Genomic DNA, 23,564 nt, shown 5'->3' on the forward strand with positions numbered 1-23,564 from the left:
AAAAAAAAAAATTGCCCAGTGACATTGTTCATGGGTAAAGGGGAGGTCTGGACATTTGGGGAGGACCTAGACCCATCTATTTAAACTGAACAATAAACTCTAACTTAAAAAGAAATTGCCTTTTCTTTTCTTCCCTTCCCCCACCCCCAAATATCTGTACCACCCCTCAGAAAAAAATCCCAGTGGTGCTTGGGGCTTTCTCCTGGCAGTGCCCAGGGGCCATATGCGATGACGGGGATGGAACCAGGGTCAGACAGAGGGAAGACCAGCGCGCTCCCCACTGTGCTGTCTCTCGTCAGAATACCTGTGTCCGCACACTCTCGGCAACATGCTGTACGAAAGATTCTCATACGTCTTTGATTCAGCAGGACACTGGCATTGACACAACCAAACACAACTCGACCAAAGCTGTGAATCAAGACTCGCACACTGTCGGCCCTGAACCCCTGGTGACCACCCTCGTTTCAGAAATAAAGCCTGGGACATCACGTGATCGGCACAGGTCACGGGGTTGGAACTAGGAAGGCACATTCAGAAGCAGGATGTCGTGAGTCTGGACAGTCTGGTTCATCACAGTCTCTCCCCTGATGATGACTCTGAGCTGCAGTGAGATGAAGTCACTGGAGACCCGTCAGGCCCAGAGCGTCTGATTCCTGCCTCTTCTCCATGGGATCTCGGGCAGGGACAGCCCTATGCCCTGAGTTCTCTGTGGGGAAAGCAGCTGCCCAGGGCTGGGTCACGCTCTGCCCGTCATCCACCCGGGGAAGGACACGCACAGTCACCAAGGGAGGCTGCCGGGAAGGACACGGCTGGGGAGAAAGTGTGTCTGGGCCTGTGTTGTCAGTCTTGTGGGAGACACAGAGTGCCCCTGTGTCCCCTTCAGGACAAGGCTGGCACCTTGAGGTCCAGGTGTGCCCTGTGGGCTTGGAAGACTCGGCTCAGGCTGGACCTGGCTGCAGGGTCCGTTTCCTCCCGTGGTTCCCAAGTGGCTCTTCCCCTGTGGCTGTTTCTGCCTGAGGAAGTTTGGCTGAGGCCACTTGGCTGCCAGATGGGCTTCCTCGTATCGAACTCTCTGCTCTGTGTGGTTATTCAGATTCCAGTGACCTGAAGATCACCTGGTGTCAACCCCTTGATACCAAAGGGCTGGAACTCCTTTATACCAGCTTAGACCTGGTGTCAACCCCTTTATACCAAAGGGCTGGAACTCCTTTATCACAGTTTAGACACGGATTAGCCAATCACAGACTCTACCCTTGGTTGTTCATCTGGGAGGTTGTTAACTCTGCGTTGGCTTCTTTGTCATAGTTGGTTTGGGGGCTACATGTTGGGATGCTCTGGGGGTAATCCTGGCTCAGGACTCAGGACTTGCCCCTGTAAATATTCAGGGAACTCTGCATAATTACTGTCTTTGCTGCTGCTATTCCCTAGTTGAAGTATTTTCATGATTTCCCTTAGATCATTTTTTGGGGGGTGGGGCGTCATAATTGTGATAGTTGCTTCACGAACCTTATTTTCTAAAACCAACATCTCAGGGGCCGGAGCAATAGTGCAGTGGATAGGGTGTTTGTCTTGCATGCGACTGACCCAGGTTCAATTCCCGGTATCCCATATGGTCCCCGGAGAAACTCCAGGAGTAAATTCCTAACTGCAGAACCAGGAGTAACCCCTGAGCATTGCCGGCTGTGACCTAAAAAGCAAAAAACAAACTAAATCCAACATATCAGTATAATAACTATACTCCAAGTATATGGCCACATTTTTCTGTTCTTTTGGAAACTAGTCACACATGTAGCATTTCTATGTTCAGATCTCCACTATTATGGGCTTGTATAATTTGTTTTTTTGTTACTTGGTGTGGTAGAACTACACTCAGTGATACTTAGGGATGAGTCCTGGATCTGTGTTCAGGAGTGACTCTGGAAGGGCTCAAGGCACATTACATGTTGCTAGAGGCCAAAGGCTCTGGTTGAAGGCCAGAGCCAGTAAGGCGGGCACGTTACTTCCTGGACTGTGTCTCTGGTCCCGACTTTGTAGGATTTATGTGTGGGCAGCCAAGTGTGGTAATGTGCTGCTTAGATTGTGGTTGGTCTCTCTGGCTCTAATGTACTCTGCTTTTGTGCCTCAATTCTCTGTCCAGTAGCCCGCACTTTGGGGAGTATTTCACCCCACAGCCATCTGGAATGAGGCTCTCTTTGGCCCCCATGTCTTAAGCTCATCTGCACTAAACCTGGTAAAGCCCCACCCTTGGTAACTGCATCTTCTGGCAACCAGAGAACTTACACTTGGCCCAGCCCAGAGCCTCAACCACAATAATCATCGTGTTTTGAAGTCAGTTTCAGCAACACTCTTGGGCTTTATTTTGCTTCATGTGAGCCCATTTGAGAGGGCAGAGCAGAGGCACAGTGGGTAGGGCACTTGCCTTGCAAACCGTTGACCTGGTTTCAATCCCTGGCATCCTATCTCAAGCACTGTTAGGAGCAATTCCTGAGTGCAGAACCCCAGGAATCCCTGAGCATCCCTGGGTGTGGCCCCAAACCAAAAGGAAAAAAAAATGATCACACTTTCGTCTCAGAAGGGAGAACTGCTTTTCCTCGAGAAGGCTCGATTCTCTTCTTATGATAATGAAACCTGGATAGAGCTGAGATTATTATTTCTCTTTTAATTTGTTTTGAGATTTTAACTATTGTGACCAGCAAGGCAGGAACGATAGCACAGCAGGTAGGGCGTTTGCCTTGCACGCAGCCGACCTGGACGACCTGAGGGGCGGAGGAATCGAACTCGGGTCGGCCATGTTGGCCGCGTGTAAGGCGAACGCCCTACCCGCTGTGCTATCGCTCCAACCCGTCTTCCTCGTTACTATAGTGGTGAGTATCCCCGCCTGTCACGCGGGAGACCAGGGTTCGATTCCCCGACGGGGAGACAAGATTATATATATATATATATATATATATATATAACCAACCTGGGCTTGGTCCCCAGTATCCCAGATGGTCTGCTGAGCACCGCCAAGAGTGATTCCCTTGAGTGCAGAGCCAGGACTGACTCCTGAGCATCACCGGGTGTGACCCCGAAACAGACAAACCAATCATACATTAAAATGTGTTTATGTTTTGCCTTGTCTTGGTGTTAGGGCCATACCTGGCAGTGCTTAGGGCTAATTCCGGTTCTGTGCTCAGGGACCACTCCTGGCAGGCTCGGGACCACACGTGGTGCCAGGTACCAGGCATCTAACCCGGGTTGGCTGTGTACAAGGCAAACACCTTACCCACTGGACTATCACTCCGGTTCCTGATGCTCAAACCCGGGCCTGCTAAGTATAAGACAAGCACCTTACCTGCTGGACTCTCTCCAGCTCTGATGCTTCCTTTTCACAGCAGCTCTGGTTCCCACTGCTGGTGTACTTGTCTCTGCTCCTTCCTGGTCTTTCACTGTCTCATTGGGAGACGCTCCAGCTTCCCTTGTGGCAGGAGACAAGTGGTTCTGTTCTGCTACGTCGCGTGCAGCCTGACTTTAGTAGACAAGGCTGCATGTCAGGCAACTGAACCCAGGTGTTGTATATGCACACATGTGCTTTACCACGAAGCAGTATTCTGACTCCCATAAGGAGCTTCTTGTTCAACAAATAACCACTCTCCAACCCCCCCAAGCAACACATGACCAAGGGAAAAAGTAAGTAGATCAACGGCAGATGCAGAGTCTGGCAAACTCCCCGTGGCGTACCCAATATGCCAAATACCAGTAACAATGATGGGTCTCATTCTCCTAACCCTGAAAGAGCCTTGAATATGGCACTTTATAAAATATCTCTGGGCTAGGACGAAGGAGACGTTACTGGGACTGCTCGAGGCAATCGACGGAGCAACAGGATGGTCATGACAAGTAGATCAAATTCTTTAATCTTGGTTTTGGGGCCACACCCAGCAGTGCTTAGGGCTTATTCCTAGTTCTGTGCTCAGGAATTCCTTCTAATGGTGCCTGAGGGATACCGGGGATCAAACCCTGGTAGGCTGTGTACAAGGCAAATGCCCTGCCCACTGTACTATCTCTCCGGCCCCCTAGATTAAAAACTCTTGGATTTTGCTGTGAATCCCAGTGTACCACGTAAAATTCCAATGACCTGGTTTTAAACAACAGGTTTGGGGAAAGGAGAGATATTATAGGGTATTGAGACATTTGCCTTGCATACACCAAGCCTAGTTCAAAGCCGATACTTAATATTCCCTGATTACGACTGAAGACTGACCACTGAGCACTGACCCAGACGAGCACAGACTATCAGACTTGGGCCCCAACAAACAAAAATAAAATTGTGGATATGCACTTTCTACTCTTGCCGTGATCTTTTGCAGACAGGTCAATTCTAATGCAAGGCAGAACTGCCTCCCCAGAAAACACATCTGTGTGCACCCCCTTTTCTTGCCCCCCCGCCCATATCCTCCACACTAGAGTTGCACAAAGATACAACATGAAATTCACACACAAAGGGCGTGAAGACTCCAGGATTTTTAATGGTGATTTGGGGTTCAGGTTCACTGGGCGAGTCTCTTCAGCAAGCAGCAGCTTCGGCTGAAGCTCATCCTTCCCGGCCACCCAGGTAAACCCCAACATACCCACCCAGAGGAAGAAAAAAAAACCGCCATCACCAGAAGCAGAGACAGAGTCAGTGAAATGAGATGAAAAATAAAAACCGCCATCTCATGAGAAGAGTCAGGGGAGGAGGACACTGGAGCACGGAGACTCAGCTCACCGGCTACTGGAGGGCCTTGTGGGAGAGAAACACGGACGTTGTGGACGGGACCCTTTCATCCAGGGTGAAGCAGCTGCCCTGGCCCTCCTGTTGGAGCCTCTCCATGTTCATCTCAAGGCTCCGGAATCCTCCGCCTTCTTCCAGCCGAAGAGCCAGTAGCCGGCGCCGGCCCCCGCCACCACCGCCAGGCCCAGGTAGGCGTTGTAGGTCATGGCAATCAGCATCAGCAGGTAGCTCAGGCCCACCTGGAACACGTGCAGCACCGTCTGCAGGAGGTGAGCAGCACTCAGCAGCTGCTGCTTGGGCGTCTCCTTGGGGCAGGTTCTGTCAGATCTCGAGAAAGAAGACCACTGGGCGCGGAGCCTCTCCTGGGCCTTGCGCAGAAGCGCCTCTCGGGCTCTCTTGAGTCCCTCGTAGCCCAGGGCCAGCAGAAACACGGCCACGACAGCCACGGCCATGGCCGCAGCTGAGTCGATCAGCAGCCCCGAGAATAGCAACCCCACGTTCTTGTAGCCGAAGTAGAAGGTCATGGGCATCGTGTGTGCGCTGCCGCCGCCTTGGCCGTGGGAGTGGGGCCCCATGGTGGCCGGCGGGTGGTGGTGGTGAGGGGGGGCCGGGGTGCTGGTGTGGTCCATGGCGCTCATCCCGGAGTGATGGTGGGAGTGGTCCATGGTCCCAGGAAAAGTGAGTCCTTGGGCAGAAGAATCTGGAAGGAAGACAGAGTCCTGCACTGCAGCCGCTTCTCAGACTCTCAGGCAGACAGCAGCTAAGTCAGCTCAGAGTCGTGCCTCTTATATCCTGAAAGGAGAACCTCCCTGACCCTCCCTGACCCGCCTGATCCGCCTGACCCGCCCTGACCCTCCCTCCAGCTTCTCCCTGCTGAACTCAATCTCTGCTCCTCCCTCTGAGACCCTCCCTCAGACTGTGTGGAATGTGGGGGGAAGGCCCACCCGAGTTCAATCCCTGGCATCCCATATAGTGCCCCCGAGCACCTGAAGAGTAATTCCTGAGGGACCGGATTGTTAGCACAGCGGGGAGGGCATTTGCCTTGCACGCGGCCAACCCAGGTTAGATCCCCGGCATCCCATATGGTCCCCCCGAACACTGCCAGTAGTAATTCCTGAGTGCAAAGCCAGGAGTAACCCCTGAGGATCAACGGGTGTGAGCCAAAAACCCCCCAAAAAAGAAAGAGCCTTCTGCATATAATTTTGATATATGCATCACTTCGAATCAGTCAGGTTTTTTCATTTATATTCCTCATTTGTTTTGTTGGGCTGGGGTTTCCCCCACGGGACTGGAGCCAGGAGAGCAGTGCCAGGCTATGTCTAGTGGGCCATGGAAGGGACAGAACCCCACCCCCAAGCACAGCATTGAGCCCTCCTGACACCCTCCCACCCTCAATCAACATTTCTATCCATGAGGTGTTAGAAATTGCCTTTTCGGCAGCTCAGATAGAGAAGGGAGTACCAAATAAAGGGTGTTGGGAGGATCCTCCCAGGATGAAAGAAGCATGCTGATAGTGAACTATAGACGGAACATGATTGCCACTCAATGCCTCTTTTGCAAACCACAACACCCAAAAGGAGAGAGAGAACAAAAGAGTATGCCCTGCCACAGAGGCAGCGTGGGATGGGAGGGATACTGGGATCAGTTGTGATGGAAAATGGGCACTGGTGGAGGGATGGGTATTTGATCGTTGTATAATTGAAACACAAACACAAACATTTGTAAGTCTACAATTGTACCTCATGGTGTTTCACTAATAAAAATTTTTAAAAAAAAAGAGCACAAATCAGAAAAAAAAATTTGCCCAGTGACATTGTTCATGGGTAAAGGGGAGGTCTGGACATTTGGGGAGGACCTAGACCCATCTATTTAAACTGAACAATAAACTCTAACTTAAAAAGAAATTGCCTTTTCTTTTCTTCCCTTCCCCCACCCCCAAATATCTGTACCACCCCTCAGAAAAAGATCCCAGTGGTTCTTGGGGCTTTCTCCTGGCAGTGCCCAGGGGTCATATGCGATGCCGGGGATGGAACCAGGGTCAGACAGAGGGAAGACCAGCGCCGTCCCCACTGTGCTGTCTCTCGCCAGAATACCTGTGTCCCCACACTCTTGGCAATATGCTGTAGGAAAGGTTCTCATAGCTCTTTGATTCGGCAGGACCCTGGCATTGACACAACCAAACACAACTCGACCAAAGCTGTGAATCGAGACTCGCACACTGTTGGCCCTGAACCCCAGGTGACCACCCTCGTTTCAGAAATAAAGCCTGGGACATCACGTGATTGGCACAGGTCACGGGGTTGGAACTAGGAAGGCACATTCAGAAGCAGGATGTCGTGAGTCTGGACAGTCTGGTTCATCACAGTCTCTCCCCTGATGATGACTCTGAGCTGCAGTGAGATGAAGTCGCTGGAGACCCATCAGGCCCAGAGCGTCTGGTTCCTGCCTCTTCTCCATGGGATCTAGGGCAGGGACAGGCCTATGCCCTGAGTCCTCTGTGGGGAAAGCAGCTGCCCAGGGCTCGGTCACGCTCTGCCCGTCATCCACGCAGGGAAGGACACGCACAGTCACCAGGGGAGGCTGCCGAGAAGGACACGGCTGGGGAGAAAGTGTGTCTGGGCCTGTGTTGTCAGTCTTGTGGGAGACACAGAGTGCCCCTGTGTCCCCTTCAGGACAAGGCTGGCACCTTGAGGTCCAGGTGTGCCCTGTGCGCTTGGAAGACTCGGCTCAGGCTGGACCTGGCTGCAGGGTCTGTTTCCTCCCGTGGTTCCCAAGTGGCTCTTCCCCTGTGGCTGTTTCTGCCTGAGGAAGTTTGGCTGAGGCCACTTGGCTGCCAGATGGGCTTCCTCGTATCGAACTCTCTGCTCTGTGTGGTTATTCAGATTCCAGTGACCTGAAGATCACCTGGTGTCAACCCCTTGATACCAAAGGGCTGGAACTCCTTTATCACAGCTTAGACACGGATTGGCCAATCACAGACTCTCCCCTTGGTTGTTCATCTGGGAGGTTGTTAACTCTGCGTTGGCTTCTTTGTCATAGTGGGTTTGGGGGCTACATGTTGGGATGCTCTGGGGGTAATCCTGGCTCAGAACTCAGGACTTGCCCCTGTAAGTATTCAGGGAACTCTGCATAATTACTGTCTTTGCTGCTGCTATTCCCTAGTTGAAGTATTTTCATGATTTCCCTTAGATCATTTTTTGGGGGGTGGGGCGTCATAATTGTGATAGTTGCTTCATGAACCTTATTTTCTAAAACCAACATCTCAGGGGCCGGAGCAATAGTGCAGTGGATAGGGTGTTTGTCTTGCATGCGACTGACCCAGGTTCAATTCCCGGTATCCCATATGGTCCCCTGAGAAAATCCAGGAGTAAATTCCTAACTGAAGAACCTGGAGTAACCCCTGAGCATTGCCGGCTGTGACCTAAAAAGCAAAAAACAAACTAAATCCAACATGTCAGTATAATAACTATACTCCAAGTATATGGCCACATTTTTCTGTTCTTTTGGAAACTAGTCACACATGTAGCATTTCTATGTTCAGATCTCCACTATTATGGGCTTGTATAATTTGTTTTTTGTTTCTTGGGGTGGTAGAACTACACTCAGTGATACTTAGGGATGAGTCCTGGCTCTGTGTTCAGGAGTGACTCTGGCAGAGCTCAAGGCACATTCCATGTTGCGAGAGGCCAAAGGCTCTGGTTGAAGGCCAGAGCCAGTAAGGCGGCACGTTACTTCCTGGACTGTGTCTCTGGTCCCGAGTTTGTAGGATTTATGTGTGGGCAGCCAAGTGTGGTAATGTGCTGCTTAGATTGTGGTTGGTCTCTCTGGCTCTAATGTACTCTGCTTTTGGGCCTCAATTCTCTGTCCAGTAGCCCGCACTTTGGGGAGTATTTCACCCCACAGCCATCTGGAATGAGGTGCTCTTCAGCCCCCATGTCTTAAGCTCATCTGCACTGAACCTGCTAAAGCCCCACCTCTTGGAAACTGCATCTTCTGGCAACCAGAGAACTTACACTTGGCCCAGCCCAGAGCCTCAACCACAATAATCATCGTATTTTGAAGTCAGTTTCAGCAACACTCTTGGGCTTTATTTTGCTTCATGTGAGCCCATTTGAGAGGGCAGAGCAAAGGTACAGTGGGTAGGCCACTTGCCTTGCAAACCGTTGACCTGGTTTCAATCCCTGGCATCCTATCTCAAGCACGGTTAGGAGCAATTCCTGAGTGCAGAACCCCAGGAATCCCTGAGCATCCCTGGGTGTGACCCCAAACCAAAAGAAAAAAAAATGATCGCACTTTCGTTTCAGAAGGGAGAACTGCTTTAACTCGAGAAGGCTCGATTCTCTTCTTATGATAATGAAACCTGGATAGAGCTGAAATTATTATTTCTCTTTTTGTTTGTTTTGAGATTTTAACTATTGTGACCAGCAAGGCAGGAACGATAGCACAGCAGGTAGGGCGTTTGCCTTGCACGCAGCCGACCTGGACAACCTGAGTTCGGTTCCTCTGCCCTCTCTCGGAGAGCCCAGCAAGCTACCAAGAGTATCTCGCCCGCATGGCAAAGCCTGGCAAGCTCCCTGTGACGTATTCGATATGCCAAACACAGTAACAACAAAGTCTCACAATGGAGACGTTCCTGGGCCCGCTCGAGAAAAATCGATGAACAATGGGAGGACAGTGCTACAGAGATACAGACCAGCAAAGCTGGTCTGAAGAGTTGATCTCTCAGTCAGGGTCTCTAAGGAGGGTCTCTAGGGAGGGTCTCTAGGGAGTGCCAGGGAGGGCCAGGGAGGTTCTCCTCCCAGGCCTTGGAGGAGCCTTATTGGTGTCTGCCAGATTCTCTGAGAAGAGGCTGCAGTGCAAGACTCCAGCGTCCTTCCAGAACCTTCTACGACACGGCTTTTCCTGGGACCATGGACCACTCGCACCATCACTCCGGGATGAGCGTCATGGGCCACCCCAGCGCCCCGGCTCCTCCACCCCAGCCTCCGGCCACCACGGGGCCCCACTCCCACGGGGGCAGCGCACACACGATGTCCATGACCTTCTACTTTGGCTACAGGAACGTGGAGCTGCTGTTCTCGGGGCTGCTGATTGACTCGGCTGCGGCCATGGCTGTGGCTGTCGTGGCCGTGTTTCTGCTGGCCCTGGGCTACGAGGGACTCAAGAGAGCCCGCGAGGGGCTCCGTGCCCAGTGCTCGCCTATACCCAGACCCGACGGAGCCCGCCCCAAGGAGACGCCTCGGCCACAGCTGCTGAGCACTGCTCACCTCCTGCAGACGGCCATGCACGTGCTCCAGGTGGGCCTGAGCTACCTGCTGATGCTGACAGCCATGACCTACAATGCCTACCTGGGCCTGGCGTTGGTGGCGGGGGCCGGCGCCGGCTACTGGCTCTTGGGCGGGAAGAAGGCGGAGGACGTGGAGTCCCGGAACCTTGATAGGAACAAGGTCGAGCTGGATGAGATTGGTGGGAAGGGCCCCAAGCAGGGACAGGAGGTGCCTCCCCGCAAGGCTCCGCTCCCTGACGCCTACCCTGGGCCTCCAGAGAACCAGCAATACTGGATGTCTCCTCTCCATGCTCCCTTCCCTGGGGTCTACCCTTTGCCTCCAGATGGTGAAGAAGACAGGACTCTTCAGCCGGAATCTCACTTCTTTGGCACCTGGGCCACTCTCTGACCTGGACCTGCAGGAGAGGAGGAGTTTCATGGTCTCAAATCTATATGGAAACCTCCCCTGACTGCAGTTTCCACTGAACTGACAGACTCTCGTCTTGAGCCAGAGCCTCTGAGCCTCCCTGCGCCCTGGTTTCAGCTTCACTTCCCTGTCTTGCCCAATGATGACTCCCTTCCCTGGCTCCCCTGGTTACTGGGGTCCTGCCTTGTTTCTCTGGTGCATGGGTATGTTGGCGTTATCTTGGGTGTGGGGATGGAAAGTCATGAGCTCCTTCAGCCTGAGCCGTTGGTGGGCAAAGGCATTTGTTATTCTCAGTGAACCCAGAAGCCAAACTGGACAATAAAGGACTGAGTGTGTTTTTTGCTTGCAAACTCTGGTGTCTTTGTTTAGAGGTGATTCTTGGAAGGACTCCATGGAGGGCAGGGTGGGTGAGGGAGGGGAGAGTATCCAAGGATGCTCTTGGGGTGATTGGATCTTTCCTGGGATCCTGGTCCTTCTTGGATTAGGATCGTGTTGGGAATGCAGTCAAGGGGAATAGACAAATCAATCACAATTCCAATCATGCCTTGGCCTCCTGTGTGGTCCCACAGGAATGGAGCAAGAGTTTGAATTTTTGAGGGGCTAGGAACAGAGAAGGGTGGGTCTTGGTGCTACTCAACACTGGCAACCCTGGTTTAGTTCCTGGGCCTGGAATGTGTGGTGGTGGCTCAGTGCCACACCTGGTGGTGCTGGGGTCTAGGTTGTCACTGTCACTGTCTTCCCCTTCATCGATTTGCTCAAGCGGGCCCAGTAACGTCTCCATCATGAGACTTGTTACTGTGTTTGTCATATTGAATACTTCACAGGGAGCTTGCCAGGCTTTGCCGCGTGGGTGAGATACTCTTGGTAGCTTGCCGGGCTCTCCGAGAGGGGCGGAGGAATCGAACCCGGCTTGGCTGGGCTGGCTGCGTGCAAGGCAAACCCCCTACCGCTGTGCTATCCCTCCAGCCCGGGATGGGTGGGGGATCTAGATTACACCCTGCATTTCAGGCAGGGACAACCATGTTGGGGCCCAGTCCGTGCCCAGCCCCAGGCCCACAGTCTGGCACGTAATATTAGTGCACAAATCCGCTCAGGGCTGTCTCAGAGAGCCTGTGCTGAGCAACTGAAGCAGTAGAGATTGTTCCCCGGAGTCTGCAGGTCAAGTTCCCACATCCGATGAGAGGTGAGCTCCATCTGCTGAAAATGCTCATTCTGTCCTATCTGGTCGGTGGCCAGTTGTATCCTCAGTAGGCACAGGCTGGGGGGGACTGGGGTACCAATTAGATGCCTCCTGCTGAGGCAGGTTCCCTCAGTTGTGTTTTCCTCCAAGGACACTAATCCTGTAGAGCCCCACCCTTGCACTCTTAGTTCTTCTTGATCGCGTGCTTCTAGGCTGAATCTCTGAATAGACACACAAGGACTCTGGGTTTCAGTCTCTGGGCTTGGGGGAACCTGTTCTGGGGGAACCTTAGTCCCACAACACTCACGGGTTTGAGCCCAGATGGAACCTAGGTGGTGCAAACACACACATGCATACTTGGTCCTTCCCTTCTAAGTGCTTCCAGTTGCTGGGAGAGACACCATATAGAGGCCTGCCGCCTGCGTCTGTCAGTGACTTCCATGTTTGCCAGGATGCCACTCATGCCCATGTGAGTCCTGGTTCTGTGCCCGGCACCATCCAAACCCACCCAAACCTCTGTGCTTTCCTTTACAATAAAGATCATTATATTGAAAGTCTAAGAAGAATATACTGAGATTTGGAATCAATGGTGAATGGTTTCGACTATTCGTTGTGGTCATTCTGTGTGTCTTGTTGTATTTGAGTGACCATATCTGTGACACAGTTTCCTAAAAATGGAATTTCTTCATAAAGTCTCTGTGTATTTGTAGGTAAGTCGGGCACAAAACGAATAAGCAAGAAAATTCACAAATAGTGGTTAGAGGGGCCAGAGTGATAGTACAGTGGTAGGGCATTTGCTTTGCATGAGGCCAACCTGGGTTCGATCCCTGGCATCCCATATGATCCCCTGAGCACCGCCAGGAGTAAATCCTGAGTGCAGAGCCAGGAGCAACACCTGAGCATGGCTGAGTGTGACCTAAAAAGAAAAAAAATAGTGATTACAAAGAATTTTTCTCAACTATACTGGCCCTCGGGGCAGGGGGGCACATGCGCAGTTTCAGGGCTCACCCTTATTTCCACATTAAGGACTCATACACATGCTCCCCAGGGAGAGGGGTCCTTGTTGGGACCCAGGGTGTAGGGTCTCAGTGGGGGTTTCCGTGAGGCTCACGGAGGGGCACTTGCACGTGTTTGGGCTTGTGAAACTGCCATGGCCACACACACTCCTTTGTCAGTGCTCATATGCCCCTAGTCCTCTGGCCCCCTTGATATCATTCATTTGTTTATTTATAGCATGGGAGTCATACTTGGCAATGCTTAGGGTTTGCTCCTGGCCCTGTTTTTGTTTGTCTGTTTGTTTGTTTTGTGCTTTTGGGGTCACACCCAGCAACGCTCAGGGGTTGCTCCTGGCTCAGCACTCAGGAATTACTCCTGGCAGTGTTTGGGGGACCCTATGGGATGCTGGGGATTGAACTTGAGTTGGCCATGTACAAGACAAATGCCCTACCCTACCTATCACTCCAGATGTTATTCCTGGCTCTGGACTTAGGCATCACTCCTGGTGGGTCGAGGGACCATGTGGGGTATTGGGGATTGAACCTGGGTCAGTTTTTTTTTTCTTTTTGGGTCACACCCAGCGATGCTCAGGGGTTCCTCCTGGCTCTGCACTCAGGAATTACTCCAGGCAGTGTTTGGGGGGGACCATATGGGGTGCTGGGGATTGAACCTGGGTCAGCTGCGTGCAAGGCAAATGCCCAACCTTCTGTCTTATTTCTCCGGCCCCAAACCCCGGTTGGTTGTGTACAAGGCAATTACCCTATTCGTTCTAGTATCTCTCTGGCCCCCATGATCTTATTTAAATGCAGGATCTTATTCTATAGAATAACCGAGATAAGTACCAGGAGGTTTACTCCATGGCTTAGAGGCCAGCCACACATGCTAGGGGAAAAGGCAGCTAAGATAGAAAAGTTAAAAGCCCTCCCGTTGTTCATTGATTTGCTCGAGTGGGGCCAGTAACGTCTCCATTGGAGATTTTGTTGTTACTGTGTTTGGCATATCGAATACATCATGGGTGGCTTGCCAGGCTCTGCCATGCGGGCGAGATACTCTCGGTAGCTTGCCGGGCTTTCAGATAGAAAAGGGAGCACCAAATAAAGAGTGTTGGGAGGATCCTCCCAGGATGGGAGAAGCATGCTGAAAGTAGACTATAGACCAAACATGATTGTCATCCATTGCCTCTTTTGCAAACCACAGCACCCAAAATGAGAGAGAGAACAAAAGGGAGTGTCCTGCCAAAGAGGCTGGGTGGGAAGGGGTGTGGGGGTGGGTGGGAGGAATACTGGGATCAGTGGTGGTGGAAAATGGGCACTGGTGGAGGGATGGGTGTTTGGTCATTGTACAATTGAAACCCAAGCACAAAAATTTGTAAGTCTACAACTGTACCTCACGGTGTTTCACTAATAAAAATTAAAAAATAAATAAATAAAAATAAATGCAGGGTCTGTGTTGGGAAGTCCAGAGAGACTAAGCGAATAGTGGGAACACCAGGACAGGGACTGGGGGACAGGGTGGGGTGCAGAGAGTGACTGTTCAATGGTTACAAGGCTCCTGTGGGGGAGGAGAATGTTCTGGCGCTTGTCCAGGCAGAGGAAGTACCTACTGTGGGCATTCTGAGTGACACTGATTAAACTGTAAACCTTTCCTTTCATACCACGTGATTTCACGCCGTTTAAACAATCGCAGGGGATACAGTGATAGCACAGCAGGTAGGGCATTTGCCTTGCCTGCAGCCGGCCTGGGTTCGATCACCAGCATCCCATATGGTGCCCCGAGCACCACCAGGAATAATTCCTGAGTGCAGAGCCAGGAGTAACCCTTGAGCATCACCTGCTATGACCCAAAAAGAGCAAAAAAGTAAAATTGAAGGGGAGGGCAACAATTAGAGATTGGGAAAGACAAGCAGATTGAGTTGTGTTGGTCCTTAGGGTCTGGACAAGAGTGTTTGGGTGACACAAGGAACATAGAGTGAATTCCAGAATGGCCACATGGGGGCAGAAAAGGTGTCTATGCTTCTCCCAGGCTTTTATGGATCTATTGTTTTTCTTTTTCTTTTTCTTTTTTTTTTTCCAGCTTTTTGGGTCACACCCGGCGATGCTCAGGGGTTACTCCTGGCCCTGCACTCAGGAATTACTCCTGGCAGTGCTCAGGGGACCATATAGGATGCATGGAGTCGAACCCGGGTCGGCCACGTGCAAGACAAATGCCCTCCCCGCTGTGCTATCGCTCCAGGCCCACTATTATTTCTTGAGGTTGAGGGCCACACCCAGTGGTGCCCAGGGGCCCTGCAGGGCTGGGCCCCTGCTCAGAGCTGGCATGTGCCAGTATGAATTGTCCCCTCGTGCCGTCCCCAACCCCCTTGGCTCTTTTCCTTCTCCCCCAGAGTCCAGGCCTAGGCAGGAGCTCGGCCTCAAAGATCCTGGTTCTCTTCTGTTCAATTTTGTGATTGTATTAGTGTGTGGGTGTGGATGGAGTGATTTTACTATGTAAACATGGCTTGTTGGGGTCGGGAGTTCCCTAGCCCTGGGAGGCACAGAGAGACCAGACAGACAAAGTTCCTGCAGGAATTCAAGCGGGGTTTTATTCAGACCAGCATGCTGGGACTCCACAGCGTACCCAAGAACGGGCAGAGGCTGTGAGCCTCGAACTCAGAAACAGGTCATCTTTTATACAGTTTGAGAACAAAGACCACATATTGCCAATACGTGTTATTTTGCACATAGTTTCCCAAGTCGTGTTTTGCTGGGTTCCTTGCGGTTTTTCTTGGAGTATCTCGATCCAAACTTCTTGACCTGGTCACATAGTTTCAGTTTCCAGGATGGTCAAAACACACTATCTGTCTTTAAACAGTTATGTCTTATTCTAGCCCATACCTTACACATCTACTGGGTTCAATCCAATTTTGTAACCTCAAGGCTGCTGAACTGTTTACAGAAAGCAATTCCGCAAGTTAATTAACTCCTTCCTAGCCTTCCTAGCTCCTTTCAGGCTAACCCACTCCAGGTATATGTAATCAATTTGTATTTTATAAAGGTATAAAATTGTATAAGGCCAGAAAGATAGTATAGCGGGGAGGGCATTTGCCTTATAGTTGGCCAACCTGGGTTTGGTCCCCAGTATCCCACATGGTCTCCTGAGCACCGCCAAGAGTGATTCCCTTGAGTGCAGAGCCAGGACTAACTCCTGAGCATCACCGGGTGTGACCCCCAAACAGACAAACCAATCATACATTAAAATGTGTTTATGTTTTGCCTTGTCTTGGTATTTGGGCCACACCTGGCAGTGCTTAAGTCTAACTCCGGTTCTGTCTTCAGGGACCACTCCTGGCAGGCTCGGGACCACACGTGGTGCCAGGGATCTAACCCGCGTTGGCTGTGTACAAGGCAAACACCTTTCCCACTGGACTATCACTCTGGCTTCTGATGCTCAAACCCGGGCCTGCGAAGTTTAAGACAAGCACCTTACCTGCTGGATTCTCTCCAGCTCTGACGCTTCCTTTTCACAGCAGCTCTGGTTCCCACTGCTGGTGTACTTGTCTCTGCTCCTTCCCGGTCTTTCACTGTCGCTCAGTGGGAGACGCTCCACCTTGCCTTGTGGCAGGAGACAAGTGGTTCTGTTCTGCTACCTCGCGTGCAGCCTGACTTTAGTGGACAAGGCTGCATGTCAGGAAACTGAACCCAGGTGTTGTATATGCACACATGTGCTTTGCCACGAAGCAGTATTCTGACTCCCATAAGGAGCTTCTTGTTCAACCAATAACCACTCTCCAACCCCCCCAAGCAACACATGACCAAGGGAAAAAGTAAGTAGATCAACGGCAGATGCAGAGTCTGGCAAACTCCCCGTGGCGTACCCAATATGCCAAATACCAGTAGCAATGATGGGTCTCATTCTCCTAACCCTGAAAGAGCCTTGAATATGGCACTTTTTAAAATATCTCTGGGCTAGGATGAAGGAGACGTTACTGGGGCCTGCTCGAGGCAATCGACAGAACAACAGGATGGTCATGACAAGTAGATCAAATTCTTTAATCTTGGTTTTGGGGCCACACCCAGCAGTGCTTAGGGCTTATTCCTAGTTCTGTGCTCAGGAATTTCTTCTAATGATGCCTGGGGGATACCGGGGATCCAACCCTGGTAGGCTGTGTACAAGGCAAATGCCCTACCCACTGTACTATCTCTCCGGCCCCCCAGATCAAAAACTCTTGGATTCTGCTGTGAACTCCCAGTGTACCACGTAACATTCAATGACCTGGTTTTAAACAACAGGTTTGGGGAAAGGAGAGATATTATAGGGTATTGAGACATTTGCCTTGCATATACCAAGCCTGGTTCCAAGCCAATACTTAATATTCCCTGATTATGACTGAAGAGTGACCACTGAGCACTGACCCAGACGAGCACAGACTATCAGACTTGGGCCCCAACAAACAAAAATAAAATTGTGGATATGCACTTTCTACTCTTGCCGTGATCTTTTGCAGACAGGTCAATTCTAATGCAAGGCAGAACTGCCTCCCCAGAAAACACATCTGTGTGCACCCCCTTTTCTTGCCCCCCCCCGCCCATATCCTCCACACTAGAGTTGCACAAAGATACAACATGAAATTCACACACAAAGGGCGTGAAGACTCCAGGATTTTTAATGGTGATTTGGGGTTCAGGTTCACTGGGCGAGTCGCTTCAGCCAGCAGCAGCTTCGGCTGAAACTCATCCTTCCCGGCCACCCAGGTAAACCCCAACATACCCACCCAGAGGAAGAAAAAAAAACCGCCATCACAAGAAGCAGAGACAGAGTCAGTGAAATGAGATGAAACATGAAAACCGCCATCTCATGAGAAGAGTCAGGGGAGGAGGACACTGGAGCACGGAGACTCAGCTCACCGGCTACTGGAGGGCCTTGTGGGAGAGAAACACGGGCGTTGTGGATGGGACCCTTTCATCCAGGGTCAAGCAGCTGCCCTGGCCCTCCTGTTGGAGCCTCTCCATGTTCATCTCAAGGCTCCGGAATCCTCTGCCTTCTTCCAGCCGAAGAGCCAGTAGCCGGCGCCGGCCCCCGCCACCACCGCCAGGCCCAGGTAGGCGTTGTAGGTCATGGCAATCAGCATCAGCAGGTAGCTCAGGCCCACCTGGAACACGTGCAGCACCGTCTGCAGGAGGTGAGCAGCACTCAGCAGCTGCTGCTTGGGCGTCTCCTTGGGGCAGGTTCCGTCGGATCTCGAGAAAGAAGAGCACTGGGCGCGGAGCCTCTCCTGGGCCTTGCGCAGAAGCGCCTCTCGGGCTCTCTTGAGTCCCTCGTAGCCCAGGGCCAGCAGAAACACGGCCACAAAAGCCACGGCCATGGCCGCAGCTGAGTCGATCAGCAGCCCCGAGAACAGCACCTCCACGTTCTTGTAGCCGAAGTAGAAGGTCATGGGCATCGTGTGTGCGCTGCCGCCGCCGTGGCCGTGGGAGTGGGGCCCCATGGTGGCCGGCGGGTGGTGGTGGTGAGGGGGGGCCGGGGTGCTGGTGTGGTCCATGGCGATCATCCCGGACTGATGGTGCGAGTGGTCCATGGTCCTAGGAAAAGTGAGTCCTTGGGCAGAAGAATCTGGAAGGAAGACAGAGTCCTGCACTGCAGCCGCTTCTCAGACTCTCAGGCAGACAGCAGCTAAGTCAGCTCAGAGTCGTGCCTCTTATATCCTGAAAGGAGACCCTCCCTGACCCTCCCTGACCCGCCTGATCCGCCTGACCCTCCCTGACCCTCCCTCCAGCTTCTCCCTGCTGAACTCAATCTCTGCTCCTCCCTCTGAGACCCTCCCTCAGACTGGGTGGAATGTGGGGGGAAGGCCCACCCAAGTTCAATCCCTGGCATCCCATATAGTGCCCCTGAGCACCTGAAGAGTAAATACTGAGGGGCCGGATTGTTAGCACAGCGGGGAGGGCATTTGCCTTGCACGCGGCCAACCCAGGTTAGATCCCCGGCATCCCATATGGTCCCCCCGAACACTGCCAGTAGTAATTCCTGAGTGCAAAGCCAGGAGTAACCCCTGAGGATCAACGGGTGTGAGCCAAAAACCCCCCAAAAAAGAAAGAGCCTTGTGCATATAATTTTGATATATGCATCACTTCGAATCAGTCAGGTTTTTTCATTTATATTCCTCATTTGTTTTGTTGGGCTGGGGTTTCCCCCACGGGACTGGAGCCAGCAGAGCAGTGCCAGGCTGTGTCTAGGGGGCCATGGAAGGGACAGAACCCCACCCCCAAGCACAGCATTGAGCCCTCCTGACACCCTCCCACCCTCAATCAACATTTCTATCCATGAGGTGTTAGAAATTGCCTTTTCGGCAGCTCAGATAGAGAAGGGAGTACCAAACGAAGGGTGTTGGGAGGATCCTCCCAGGTTGAAAGAAGCATGCTGATAGTGAACTATAGACGGAACATGATTGCCACTCAATGCCTCTTTTGCAAAACACAACACCCAAAAGGAGAGAGAGAACAAAAGGGTATGCCCTGCCACAGAGGCAGCGTGGGATGGGAGGGATACTGGGATCAGTTGTGATGGAAAATGGGCACTGGTGGAGGGATGGGTATTTGATCATTGTATAATTGAAACCCAAACACAAATATTTGTAAGTCTACAATTGTACCTCATGGTGTTTCACTAATAAAAATTAAAAAAAAAAAAAGAGCACAAATCAGAAAAAAAAAATTTGCCCAGTGACATTGTTCATGGGTAAAGGGGAGGTCTGGACATTTGGGGAGGACCTAGACCCATCTATTTAAACTGAACAATAAACTCTAACTTAAAAAGAAATTGCCTTTTCTTTTCTTCCCTTCCCTCACCTCCAAATATCTGTACCACCCCTCAGAAAAAGATCCCAGTGGTTCTTGGGGCTTTCTCCTGGCAGTGCCCAGGGGCCATATGCGATGCCGGGGATGGAACCAGGGTCAGACAGAGGGAAGACCAGCGCGCTCCCCACTGTGCTGTCTCTAGCCAGAATACCTGTGTCCCCACACTCTCGGCAATATGCTGTAGGAAAGGTTCTCATAGGTCTTTGATTCGGCAGGACCCTGGCATTGACACAACCAAACACAACTCGACCAAAGCTGTGAATCGAGACTCGCACACTGTTGGCCCTGAACCCCAGGTGACCACCCTCGTTTCAGAAATAAAGCCTGGGACATCACGTGGTTGGCACAGGTCACAGGGTTGGAACTAGGAAGGCACATTCAGAAGCAGGATGTCGTGAGTCTGGACAGTCTGGTTCATCACAGTCTCTCCCCTGATGATGATTCTGAGCTGCAGTGAGATGAAGTCGCTGGAGACCCGTCAGGCCCAGAGCGTCTGATCCCTGCCTCTTCTCCATGGGATCTCGCGCAGGGACAGGCCTATGCCCTGAGTCCTCTGTGGGGAAAGCAGCTGCCCAGGGCTGGGTCACGCTCTGCCCGTCATCCACCCAGGGAAGGACACGCACAGTCACCAGGGGAGGCTGCCGAGAAGGACACAGCTGGGGAGAAAGTGTGTCTGGGCCTGTGTTGTCAGTCTTGTGGGAGACACAGAGTGCCCCTGTGTCCCCTTCAGGACAAGGCTGGCACCTTGAGGTCCAGGTGTGCCCTGTGGGCTTGGAAGACTCGGCTCAGGCTGGACCTGGCTGCAGGGTCCGTTTCCTCCCGTGGTTCCCAAGTGGCTCTTCCCCTGTGGCTGTTTCTGCCTGAGGAAGTTTGGCTGAGGCCACTTGGCTGCCAGATGGGCTTCCTCGTATCAAACTCTCTGCTCTGTGTGGTTATTCAGATTCCAGTGACCTGAAGATCACCTGGTGTCAACGCCTTGATACCAAAGGGCTGGAACTCCTTTATCACAGCTTAGACACGGATTGGCCAATCACAGACTCTCCCCTTGGTTGTTCATCTGGGAGGTTGTTAACTCTGCTTTGGCTTCTTTGTCATAGTTGGTTTGGGGGCTACATGTTGGGATGCTCTGGGGGTAATCCTGGCTCAGGACTCAGGACTTGCCCCTGTAAATATTCAGGGAACTCTGCATAATTACTGTCTTTGCTGCTGCTATTCCCTAGTTGAAGTATTTTCATGATTTCCCTTAGATCATTTTTTGGGGGGTGGGGCGTCATAATTGTGATAGTTGCTTCATGAACCTTATTTTCTAAAACCAACATCTCAGGGGCCGGAGCAATAGTGCAGTGGATAGGGTGTTTGTCTTCATGCGACTGACCCACGTTCAATTCCCGGTATCCCATATGGTCCCCGGAGAACCTCCAGGAGTAAATTCCTAACTGCAGAACCAGGAGTAACCCCTGAGCATTGCCGGCTGTGACCTAAAAAGCAAAAAACAAACTAAATCCAACATGTCAGTATAATAACTATACTCCAAGTATATGGCCACATTTTTCTTTTCTTTTGGAAACTAGTCACACACATTTCCATGTTCAGATCTCCACTATTATGGTCTTGTATAATTTGTTTTTTTGTTTCCTGGGGTGGTAGAACTACACTCAGTGATACTTAGGGATGAGTCCTGGCTCTGTGTTCAGGAGTGACTCTGGCAGAGCTCAAGGCACATTCCATGTTGCGAGAGGCCAAAGGCTCTGGTTGAAGGCCAGAGCCAGTAAGGCGGCACGTTACTTCCTGGACTGTGTCTCTGGTCCCGACTTTGTCGGATTTATGTGTGGGCAGCCAAGTGTGGGAATGTGCTGCTTAGATTGTGGTTGGTCTCTCTGGCTCTAATGTACTCTGCTTTTGGGCCTCAATTCTCTGTCCAGTAGCCCACACTTTGGGGAGTATTTCACCCCACAGCCATCTGGAATGAGGTGCTCTTCGGCCCCCATGTCTTAAGCTCATCTGCACTGAACCTGGTAAAGCCCCACCCTTGGTAACTGCATCTTCTGGCAACCAGAGAACTTACACTTGGCCCAGCCCAGAGCCTCAACCACAATAATCACCGTATTTTGAAGTCAGTTTCAGCAACACTCTTGGGCTTTATTTTGCTTCATGTGAGCCCATTTGAGAGGGCAGAGCAAAGGCACAGTGGGTAGGGCACTTGCCTTGCAAACCGTTGACCTGGTTTCAATCCCTGGCATCCTATGTCAAGCACTGTTAGGAGCAATTCCTGAGTGCAGAACCCCAGGAATCCCTGAGCATCTCTGGGTGTGGCCCCAAACCAAAAGAAAAAAAAATGATCACACTTTCGTTTCAGAAGGGAGAACTGCTTTTCCTCGAGAAGGCTCGATTCTCTTCTTATGATAATGAAACCTGGATAGAGCTGAGATTATTATTTCTCTTTTTATTTGTTTTGAGATTTTAACTATTGTGACCAGCAAGGCAGGAACGATAGCACAGCAGGTAGGGCGTTTGCCTTGCACGCAGCAGACCTGGACGACCTGAGTTCGGTTCCTCTGCCCTCTCTCGGAGAGCCCGGCAAGCTACCAAGAGTATCTCGCCCGCATGGCAAAGCCTGGCAAGCTCCCTGTGACGTATTCGATATGCCAAACACAGTAAGAACAAAGTCTCACAATGGAGACGTTCCTGGGCCCGCTGGAGAAAAATCGGTGAACAACGGGAGGACAGTGCTACAGTGATACAGACCAGCAAAGCTGGTCTGAAGAGTTGATCTCTCAGTCAGGGTCTCTAAGGAGGGTCTCTAGGGATGGTCTCTAGGGAGAGCCAGGGAGGGTCAGGGAGGGTCTCCTCCCAGGCCTTGGAGGAGCCTTATTGGTGTCTACCAGAATCTCTGAGAAGAGGCTGCAGTGCAAGACTCCAGCGTCCTTCCAGAACCTTCTACGACACGGCTTTTCCTGGGACCATGGACCACTCGCACCATCACTCCGGGATGAGCGCCATGGGCCACCCCAGCACCCTGGCTCCTCCATCCCAGCCTCCGGCCACCACGGGGCCCACTCCCATGGTGGCAGTGCACACATGATGCCTATGACCTTCTACTTCGGCTACAGGAACGTGGAGCTGCTGTTCTCGGGGCTGCTGATCGACTCGGCTGAGGCCATGGCCGTGGCTGTCGTGGCTGTGTTTCTGCTGGCCCTGGGCTATGAGGGACTCAAGAGAGCCCGCGAGGGGCTCCGTGCCCAGTGCTCGCCTTTCCCCAGACCCAACGGCGGCCGCCCAAAGGAGACGCTTCGGCCACAGCTGCTGAGCGCCGCTCACCTCCTGCAGACGGCGATGCACGTGCTCCAGGTGGTCCTGAGCTACCTGCTGATGCTGATTGCCATGACCTACAACACCTACCTGGGCCTGGCGGTGGTGGCGGGGGCCGGCGCCGGCTACTGGCTCTTTGGCGGGAAGAAGGCGGAGAACGTGGAGTCCCGGAACCTTGATAGGAACAAGGTCGAGCTGGATGAGATTGGTGGGAAGGGCCCCAAGCAGGGACAGGAGGTGCCTCCCCGCAAGGCTCCGCTCCCTGACGCCTACCCTGTGCCTCCAGAGAACCAGCAATACTGGATGTCTCTTCTCCGTGCTCCCTTCCCTGGGGTCTACCCTTTGCCTCCAGATGGTGAGGAAGACAGGACTCTTCAGCCGGAATCTCACTTCTTTGGCACCTGGGCCACTCTCTGACCTGGACCTGCAGGAGAGGAGGAGTTTCATGGTCTCAAATCTATATGGAAACCTCCCCTGACTGCAGTTTCCACTGAACTGACAGACTCTCGTCTTGAGCCAGAGCCTCTGAGCCTCCCTGCGCCCTGGTTTCAGCTTCACTTCTGTGTCTTGCCCAAGGATGACTCCCTTCCCTGGCTCCCCTGGTTACTGGGGTCCTGCCTTGTTTCTCTGGTGCATGGGTATGTTGGCGTTATCTTGGGTGTGGGGATGGAAAGTCATGAGCTCCTTCAGCCTGAGCCGTTGGTGGGAAAAGGCATTTATTATTCTCAGTGAATCCAGAAGCCAAACTGGACAATAAAGGACTGAGTGTGTTTTTTACTTGCAAACTCTGGTGTCTTTGT

At 52.1% G+C, this 23,564-nt stretch overlaps 4 protein-coding genes across 4 annotated transcripts; 2 read left to right on the forward strand and 2 right to left on the reverse strand.

The window, feature by feature from the left end:
• Positions 1 to 4,854: 4,854 nt before the first annotated feature.
• Positions 4,855 to 5,418, reverse strand: LOC130041242 (high affinity copper uptake protein 1-like). The gene has a single exon (XM_056133309.1). It carries the CDS (start codon positions 5,416 to 5,418, stop codon positions 4,855 to 4,857), a length of 564 nt encoding a protein of 187 aa, XP_055989284.1.
• Positions 5,419 to 9,663: 4,245 nt separating this feature from the next.
• Positions 9,664 to 10,428, forward strand: LOC130041243 (high affinity copper uptake protein 1-like). The gene has a single exon (XM_056133310.1). It carries the CDS (start codon positions 9,664 to 9,666, stop codon positions 10,426 to 10,428), a length of 765 nt encoding a protein of 254 aa, XP_055989285.1.
• A 7,184-nt stretch (positions 10,429 to 17,612) lies between these two features.
• On the reverse strand, positions 17,613 to 18,176 carry LOC130041244 (high affinity copper uptake protein 1-like). Its single transcript, XM_056133311.1, has one exon. The coding sequence runs from the start codon at positions 18,174 to 18,176 to the stop codon at positions 17,613 to 17,615; it is 564 nt and encodes a 187-aa protein (XP_055989286.1).
• Positions 18,177 to 19,844: 1,668 nt separating this feature from the next.
• On the forward strand, positions 19,845 to 23,181 carry LOC130041245 (high affinity copper uptake protein 1-like). The gene is made up of 2 exons (XM_056133312.1): positions 19,845 to 19,849; positions 22,341 to 23,181. Exons 1-2 carry the CDS (start codon positions 19,845 to 19,847, stop codon positions 23,179 to 23,181), a joined length of 846 nt encoding a protein of 281 aa, XP_055989287.1.
• Positions 23,182 to 23,564: the final 383 nt, after the last annotated feature.

This window comes from Sorex fumeus, unplaced genomic scaffold, assembly GCF_029834395.1.
Source record: "Sorex fumeus unplaced genomic scaffold, SorFum_2.1 ptg000098l, whole genome shotgun sequence".
Lineage (NCBI taxonomy): Eukaryota > Metazoa > Chordata > Mammalia > Eulipotyphla > Soricidae > Sorex > Sorex fumeus.

Coding starts and splice junctions, on each gene's coding strand:
- LOC130041242 (XM_056133309.1), bottom strand. CDS start 5,418: ATGGACCACTCCCACCATCACTCCGGGATGAGCGCCATGGACCACACC.
- LOC130041243 (XM_056133310.1), top strand. CDS start 9,664: ATGGACCACTCGCACCATCACTCCGGGATGAGCGTCATGGGCCACCCC.
- LOC130041244 (XM_056133311.1), bottom strand. CDS start 18,176: ATGGACCACTCGCACCATCAGTCCGGGATGATCGCCATGGACCACACC.